This window comes from Megalops cyprinoides, chromosome 12 (assembly GCF_013368585.1).
Source record: "Megalops cyprinoides isolate fMegCyp1 chromosome 12, fMegCyp1.pri, whole genome shotgun sequence".
In the NCBI taxonomy this organism is placed as follows: domain Eukaryota; kingdom Metazoa; phylum Chordata; class Actinopteri; order Elopiformes; family Megalopidae; genus Megalops; species Megalops cyprinoides.
Window position 1 is genome coordinate 3,773,022 of NC_050594.1, and position 9,207 is coordinate 3,782,228.

The following is a 9,207-nucleotide window of genomic DNA, read 5'->3' on the forward strand; positions in this document are numbered from 1 at the left end:
CAGAATTTGCATTGTTTCAAGTGAACTGAAAAAAGGTTTGACAAATTGGGGTGTTTTTTGTCAGCCATGTTAAACATGTGGTGACGTGGCAACCGCAATCTCCCTTCAGCTAATACCACCCTATCATCTCCAGTGTAATGGCTGAAGTGGAACTGGGCTTGGTGAGTGCTTGGATGAGAAGATTTAGAAAACCATGCTTCTGCACTAAATGGTGCTATTTAGCCAGCTGGGCACCGTCTTCCCTCTGGAGAACATATAAAACCACTGTGTCTGGTGTTGTGATGAGGATACTATGTTATGGGAGATGTAGTCTTTTGGATGAAACTAACTAGTCTGCTTCAGCCTGTGGACCCAGCACATTCCTTGACCTGACTGTGTAAAGTGAGACATCTAATCAGCCTCCAGATTCACTGGCAAAAGGAAACCCTCCGTCTTCACCTCAGTTGTTGGGTGTTGAGTGTTACGGCTCAAAATGGCTGCCGTAGAGCATCACCCAGGCAGCTGCCATACAACAGGATCAGGATGAGTCCCTGTAAAGTGTTTTGAGAGCCAACAAAATGTGCTAGATAATTACAGCTATTTTAATTCACCACCGATCTCCTTGGGTTTCCATATTTCTTCTGATCACAACGCTGCTGTTAACTTTTGCCGTTATGGTGAGTCATTAGATGATAGAGTGGGTATCAGAATGTTTCCACAGAAATACTTATTCGACCGTCAAACCGCCATGCGCTTACAGTGTACTCATTGTATGGACCCTACGATTCGGGTAAAGCATTAGCGAAAGCGGTGCAACGCTCCCCGCCTAAGCTTACTTCCTCAAACAAGTACAATCCCCCCCCGGCCGTCCCACAGCACGTTGATAATCGGAACTAACCCTTTTGCTTCTTTCCGCTTCCTGGAGTCAGAGAGCCGAGACATGTTCCGTCTTATTTCAAGAAATGAGTTCCGGTTACAATAAGGGTTATTAGGGAAGAAGGAAGTTCCGGTATGTCGTGCACGCTCGGTTGTCTGGACAGGAAATTCAAAATGTAAGACCTGTAGCTATCTCGACCATATACCGACAGCCAGAGTTCAATGTCTGTAACTGTGGAGAACCTTTGCCCGAGCTTCCTTTTCCTAGGGCTGTTTCCCCTTCTCTACTTTTGTGAAGTTATTCCAAAGAGGAAACGCCGAAATAACTGCTGACTAGTGCCTGACCGACCTTGCCGGAGAGCGGGAATCTCAGATCCTGAAGTGTGTGCCTCTATGAACTCCCAAAATCTGCACCCCGTCTTACTTACTCTTGTTAGGTAAGGTGATCGCCTTCGGGTGCCGACGGCATGGTGTGGTGAAATCAATGTACAGTTGCTACCAGTCAGAGCTATGCATTACCCAGTTAGCTAACTAGCTAGGTTGCGAATTTACTTACCTACTTTGCGCTCTGCGCTCTTGAAAGTGTGGATCCCTGAAATCTGAAATCTCACTGTACTTTGTTTCGGTTTCCAAGTTGAACAGTCAAGTTGAAGGAACATCAATTAAAACTGTCGTTGGCGAGAGAGCTAGTTTAGCTGGTTTGTTTACTAGCTATTAGTCCACCGAAAACCACGACGCACAGATCGGGAACGAGCTAAACAAAGAGTTTGTAAAATGTTAGAAGTTAGATAGCTAGTTATCTACGCATCAACAGTTAGCATGGTTAGCCAATTTTAGCTAACCGGGAACTGCATTAAAACATAGGAAGTGGGCCATTTCCATGAAGACATTCTGACGATGTGTGTTTCGGTAACGTTGTTAAGAGTGGCATTTCATGTACACTGTTTAACAGTGTTTTAAAAAACATTTTTCGTCTATCTTGCCTGTAGCCTGTCCGAAAAGAGCCCCCAGCCATCTCATTTGTGAGGGAGTTCGTGTCAGACTCACACTAGCTACGTTGGGTAATTAAACATCGGTTTCTGTAATCTACTTTGCTGCTGTAGCTGTAGTGTCTCGCAGAGAGCCACTGAACAGTAAAGGCTAACGTGGTGCCACGTACAGTGGTTTAAACTGAAGAGCAAGCCCTGTATACTGCCAGTGTTTCCTGGCTAGTAGCTACGTTTATTGGTCCAGTTAGGCCAAGTTAGATATTTGGTGAGAGTTCCAGCACCGATGTCACGGTGGTACAGGTAAGACCAGTCCAAACGGACAGGAGACAGAGAGGAGTTTGTGTCCCAGTCAGTAGCCTTAGCAGAGCTGAACCACCAGGGGTGATGCACAGTGACAAGAAAATAAGGATCACCTGTAGTTACTGTTCATTCACAGGTGTTCAGCCAACACCTGTACCAAAGGTGTTGGACAAGAACAGTATTCACTTAGATCAGTCACAAGTAGGCTATGTGTGTGTGTGTGTGTGTGTGTGTGTGGGAGTGGGTGATTTTATCTCCAAGAATCCTTGAGGCCTGCCCCCCCATGCTCCACTCAAACTAGGGTAGAGTGGGGGAGGGGGTGCACTCTCCGCCATGACGAAAGCTGTCATTCGCCTGGAGACGTTTCTGAGCTGTGATTAACACCGTCTGATTATACAGTAACCCAAATCACGAGGTCCAACCAAAGCACCTGAGAAATGGGCGGGTCTGGAAAAAATCATTTGTGATGGGGGGGGAGCATTTGCAATATCTCCCAGCGATACAAGTGAGGACAGATGCAGAACACTGCTTGGCTCTCTTCAGAGGAGAGAATTTCCCCAGTCGCTTCAGTGACACACCGGTCATTCAACTCAGAGCGTTTGACCCCGTGCAAGATTGCTGTCCTGGATGTCACAGGCCTTACCTTTTAGCTAAGTGGCTCCTTTGTGTTTTTCACACGAAAACAGAAATCAAGGTAAAGTGCCTGGTCAGCTTGAGGTAGAAGTTGCCCAATAAATACTGATGTAGGAACGGATCACCCAACTAGTTCTAACCTTTACGGTGATAGGGTAAACAGCAACACTATTAACTTCAGCCTGGAGTGGAGGGCGGCATGGGATGTCCAAATAAGCACTTTCCCTGGGGTTTTACTCTCAGAAAACATACTTAACTTGCCAGAAAGAATTTGTCATCCAATTTAAATTTTAGGCCCACTGGGTATGGGTTGCCTAAAGAAACAAAAGCCAAACAATGATACCCAGGTAGCACTGGCTAAAAGACCCAAACATTTGTCAGTCAGCCTTGTAATGTCGTCCCCTTTATGTGTTATCAGTACTGTCAGATACTGGTTGCCTCGTGAGGCAATCCAGGCAGTCTGACATGCTAAAGGAGAGCAGTAAGGTATGTGCAAAGTTTCAGAAGGTAAGGCTTGCTGGGTCTGGACTCAGGGCGTGACACGGCGCAGGTGCGGACATCACAGGGTGAAGGTGACTGAGGAGAGCACTGCGGAGTGCTGGAATGTAAATCGACACCGCAAGCTGTTGTTTCCTACTCGTTCTTGGGAGTGTTCTGGAATGATCTGGCCTTGCATTTTTAAGACTGCATAGTTGCGCTTGTCCTGGTCACATCGGGACTTTCACTTAATTGCACAACCAGAGCCTGTCTGAAGTGCAGCTGGTGGAAACTAACAGCTGAATTGCTGCTCAGAGTGGGAGAATCTTCAGTGGGTAACTAAGCGTATGGACTCAGTAACAAAGTGAATAACCTTTTTTTTTCCACACACCATAATACACAGCAATTTACAGACAGTTTCAGTTGATACAGCCTTGCTGAAGGGTTCAACAACAGCAGTTTTGACCCCCAAACCTGTGGCTACACGTTGCATTTCTGTTGTCCAGTAACTACTATGCCCTCCCTGCTGGAAGGGGGTTCACAGTTTGACTCTGAGGTCTCATGGGACAAAAGTGACCGCTACACAACACGAGAGATTTTGCTGTTTTAGTGCATATTCTTTATGTCTAATCCTGTTCCAGATCTATAGATATGTTTCCTACGGTAGAAAGCTGGGGGGAATATATTCTGGTGACCACAGATGAGACAACATGACATCCAGATACTAGTATGTCCAACCCAACACTTTCTCATGCTTTCAGTTTCTCTTAAAGCAACCCTGGGTGACTTTTAATACCGCCTACCCTTTTTTTCAACAGCGCAGCTGGGACAGGTTATTGATAGGATTCTATAAAGGTATGGGCCATTTTCTCTAAATGGACATGGATTGTGTCTGGAGGAAAAAGTGAATGTCTCTTTCCCTGTGGTCCCTGTCTCGGTACTAGACCATGGCAGAACCAAACAGGCCCCAGAGGAAGATGTCCACAGCCGGAGACAGTCTGTACAAGGTCCTGGGACTGGAGAAAGGAGCATCAGCAGAGGACATCAAAAAAGCCTACAGGTAAGGACTGTTCTCCTACTCAGGTTTGGTTTTCTGTACTGCACTGTGCTGCTTAGGTGTCCTCATCCAGGGCAATATGCATATTGTTGCTTATATTTTAAATGTCCAATTATATATTGGGATATTTAATGGAGCAGCACAGGTCACATACATTGTTTGGTCACAATGGCAGTATCACATTAAGTATTTAAAACCTGTAACCTCCTGATTACCCATCTGGTTCCCTAATCACTGCAGTCCCAGGGTGGGGTACTGGCCTGGGAGTGCATGTGTGGTTTCACTCTAAGGGCAGCTTTTCTCTGAAATATCAGTAGGTTAACATGTGTATGCTTGGTGCTTCATATAAATTTGTGTGCTTATTATACACATATAACTCCTCATCCTTTGAAAAAACTTATGAAAGTTTTTTTTTTTTCAGGGAAAACATGAGTAAGTAAATAAAAATGAACTTTAGGTTAAGTGTTTATTTGGACATGCCAAGCCACAAAGGGCAGACCTGTAAATGCTTGACATTGCCAACCAGCCGCTTTAGCTGGGTTTTGCTCTCTCATAGAAGGGGGCCACATGCTTCTTTAATATAAACAGCATCTGTTCTCTCCTTTCCTGCAGGAAGCTGGCTCTGAGGTATCACCCTGACAAGAACCCAGACAACCCAGAGGCAGCGGAGAAGTTCAAGGAGATCAACAATGCCAACTCCATCCTGAACGACGAGACCAAGAGGAAGATCTATGATGAGTATGGCTCCATGGGGCTCTACGTGGCCGACCAGTTCGGGGAGGAGAGTGTCAAATACTACTTCCTCATGTCCAAGTGCTGGTTTAAGGTGAGGCCTTTGCTGAGGGGGGTTGCAGGTGCATTTTTGGTCTAGCACAATGTCTCTAGCCTCAGTTGCTTTGAGGAAAAGGTGGGACAGCCTTGATTTCTTGAATAACAATAATGATCATTGCAGTCATCATCATTGTTGACATTTTTGTCAATTAGCAGAAGCCCTGATGTGGGGCGACTTGCCATGTGTAAAGTAATTACAGTACAATTTTAAGTCTGGATCAATAAGTGTAATATTTTGTAATATAAGTAGGTCTTTCCAAATGATTGAACACACAAGGAAATTCATCAGTCACTGTTGGTTTAAAGGTGGAGTGAACGATTGCATGAGTGAAACTCAGTGGGGAGTTGCAGTGTGCAGAGTAAGCTGCCCGACTTTGACAGCTGTGATGTGTGACTCTCACTGCCTTAGTCTGGGTCTGGGTCTGGGTCTGGTTCTGGTCCTGTTTCTGGTTCCTCTCCACACGCTGATCCTCTGTGTCGGGTCTCTGGTCCAGACGCTGGTGGTGTGCTGTAGCATCTTCACCTGCTGCTGCTGCTTCTGCTGCTGCTGTTTCTGCTGCGGGAAGTGCAAGCCGCCCGAGGATGACAACTACGATTACATCGACCCGGAGGACCTGGAGGCCCAGATCAGAGCCGAGCAGGACAGAGGTGAGCCTCCAGGCAGGGCGGGAGGGGGGGCGGTTACAGTGTTTTTTGGGGGTACACTCCCCTAGATGAACTCCACTGATGCTGCTTTATAATGGACCTGGGCCCTGAAATTAAAAACACAGCCAGGGGAAAGGGGTTTTGCCTGTACACCAGGGGATTCCTGCAGTTTAGCAAGCATAGTTTCTTAGCGGTCTTTGGCCATGATCACCCCCTGCTGGTAAAATTGTGGTACTTTTCACACCATGATAGCTTATGTTATTCTGCAGTGATACACTATATGAGGCCAGTGATCTTGAAAACCTCTTAGCCACAGGTTGAAAAATGAAATTGGATTCATTATCCTGTGTCTGGATGCATCTTGCCGTGCTGGGTCGTATTCGGAGTAAACTGCACGGGGGTGTGAGCAAGGGAGTACTGCTGACATGCCGTTAACGCTACCAGTGTGTTTCACAGGGTTGTTGCTTAGCAGCAGACGGCACGTCACAGGTGCCTGCTCGGAATGTCTATAGCAGGGTGTGACATCATAGCCCCAGAACATTCTGTGGCCAGTATTTCATTGTGCCGGGCGGGTTTCGGTCTGACAGGCATTCCTCGGATGTCTGGCAGCACCAAAGCCTGCTGCAGGATAGATATGAAGACTTAATGACATTTTTTAGCTTCTGTAGAAGAATAGCTGTTCTTTGAGAAAGGGAAACCAAAACAAACCAAAGCGATTTTGGCTCTGGGCACCAGCGTGTCACTCAGGGCGCGAAGACCTGCTTCAGCGGGCTGTCTCTGTGTCCTGGACTCTGTAAACAGAGGAAATGAGACACTGAGGAGGTTGGTAAAACACTAACAGCACAGCGGTGGTGCACGCTTCCTGAGGCTCAGCACAGACTCTTGGGTTGGTTGTGGTTTGTAACTAAAGCTCTCTGTGGCAGTGAGGGCTCAAACGATGACCTACTGCACAGTACAGAAACACCCATTGGCTCAGTGTCTGACAGCCTGGAACTGGTGTGGGCCTCTCTGTAAAAAGCAGGGTCATTATTTGAAAAAGACCCACAGGGGAAACGTTTGGGTCGATCTACCAAGTACACAGTCATCACACGGTCATCACTAGGCTGACGGATATGTGCTTCAAGGAAATGCATTTTCCCATAGAAAGGACCTGTCACACACCAAAACAAAAAGAACCAGGAAGTGACTCCTTGCTGGCTTTACGACATGTGACCATTCACAGCCGGGACAGTATGTGGGACACCTCTCCATTAGGACTTGTGATGTTTTTTGGCTGTAGGAGCAAAACTGTTAATGTCATTAAATTTTGTGAATGTTTTTGCTCCTCCCAGGAGGTGATCCGGTGATAATCGTGCAGCCGATTCCCAGTGCGCCCTCCGAAAGCTCAGGTGAGAAACCTCGCCCACATTTACACCTGTGAAGGATTTTACCAACATGAGTGATCCATATGTACACAGCTGCAGTGATCAGTACCAGCCATGTAATTCAACAGGGACTAGGCTTTTGCATGTATTTGCATATATCACATATAGTTTTTCCCCACACGCCTGAAGCTGTTCTGAGCTGTTCTGAGTGACTTACAGAGTAAAGTATGTTGCTGCACATAAATAGACCTTGATAATGTGCTCCTGATTGTCTCAGTTGCATAAGGCACTAACTCCAAGCACAGAGGACTTTGCAGGTTGAAAGCTTGGCTGTAGCCATTAGCATTCAGTGACCGACAGCGTGTCCCCAGCTCAGATTGGCCACATGAAGAACAAACAAATGTGGAAGAACATCACGTTTGGTAGCATTTTATTTCCTGTTGTCTCATGCAGACATGCCTCACCGAGTGCTGCATGAGACTTCATTATGCTGTTTACCACTTTTATCCTTTTAAAATAAAATATTTGTGAGTTAGTGGGGGAATAAAGATGAAAACAGCACAGTGGCATGTTTGTTGCTCAGCGGATGGATGGATGGTAAGCGTGCGTTCGAAGAGCCTTGGTGTGTTGCACCAGCTTGGAGGATCTGCTGGATGGATTCGCTGTGTTCCAGGAGATTTCACACTCGCTGACCTGTCTTCCCCGTAGGTCCAAACGCCCCCATCGCCATCCAGCCCCATTCCATGGCCGGTGACTCCAAATTTGCACAGCAGTGACCCGCCGGGACAGCGCCAGGCCCTCAGAGGACGAGACCCTGCACCAGCAGCAGCCCTCACGGCTGCCACAGTTCCCCTGCGTCCGGGAGACCGTTTAACCTACCCATAGCTCATTTTCATTGCTAACAGGAAACGGGTAGACCTGTTCGTTTCCCATTTTCAAAAAAAACCCCAGATTTTTCAGGTGTTTGTGCCACATTTACCTCACTTTGAGGAGAGCCCACACAGATGTTATGCCTGACGGACACAGTCAAACAGGACATTTAGCAAACCGGGGGTTCCAACAACAAGCAAAGGGCTTATTCTAACCAGGAACATCTCTCCTAACAAACCGCTGGCTGGAATAACAACAGCTCCTCTATCAGTGGATGTGGCTGCTCCTGCTATTGTGTGCTTAAATGCCAGCCGGATAAAACACTGGTTTTATGGACCTGTCCTCACACACACGAACACACATACACTCATGCACATTCTCACACTCTCATATGCATTCTAACACAACTGTGCCATGTGACAGACCCTCTGTCCCATGAATCTCTCGCACCAGCACTGGTCTCCTTCCAGCCGGAGGTGACCTGGCTTTCTTGAAAACGAGGTGCCTTCAGTTTTGCGTGCCGTAGTTACGCCTCCAATTGAGGCTCAGCCAAAGCAGTTGTTGTCCCATCGCACTGAAATTCAGATCATTTGACCCATAGGAAAACTTTACAAAAGCTTAGGCTTTGAGAATGGTATCTGATCCTGACTAACTGGATATAAACAATGCAGAATTTTTTAGTCAAAGAATATATTTTTTTTAAAGTTATGATGTCATGTCCCTCTATCCAGTCACCATTATCTACTATACAGTTCCAGAGGGGCATGATTCTGCTCCCATTGAAAAGACCGCTCTGAGGCCTTACAGCATGGGGTGTGCACCTATGTGCAGCACTTTGGAAATGTGCCAATGCTCTCTCACCTGCGAGGGCAGAGAGGCCAAAGAAAGACTTTCGACACTGCAGACACAGGAACAGGTCTGATTTTTTTTTTTTTAGAAGGTTTATGTCTGTGCTCTGTTTAAATGCACTGGCTCCCCAGCGGGGTTGGCAGGGTACGGGGGGGTCCCAGCTGAGGGTTTGACCTCTCTGAGACTGAGCTGCGAAAAGCGTGCTTTTCTTTTAACGCTAAGAGATCACATTCCTTGAAATAAGAATGGCTACAATCATACAGCATTTACGTCATTCTCATTTCAAGAAATAACTACAGAGAAAGTACAGCACTGAAATCAGACAAGATCTGGTGTG

General features: G+C 46.7%; 1 protein-coding gene across 1 annotated transcript; it reads left to right on the plus strand.

The window, feature by feature from the left end:
* The first annotated feature begins 1,073 nt into the window (after positions 1–1,073).
* Positions 1,074–8,097, plus strand: dnajc5gb (DnaJ (Hsp40) homolog, subfamily C, member 5 gamma b). The gene is made up of 6 exons (XM_036542896.1): positions 1,074–1,292; positions 4,199–4,314; positions 4,924–5,137; positions 5,637–5,790; positions 7,119–7,175; positions 7,860–8,097. Exons 2-6 carry the CDS (start codon positions 4,202–4,204, stop codon positions 7,925–7,927), a joined length of 606 nt encoding a protein of 201 aa, XP_036398789.1. The 5' UTR covers positions 1,074–1,292; positions 4,199–4,201; the 3' UTR covers positions 7,928–8,097.
* The last annotated feature ends 1,110 nt before the right edge of the window (positions 8,098–9,207 follow it).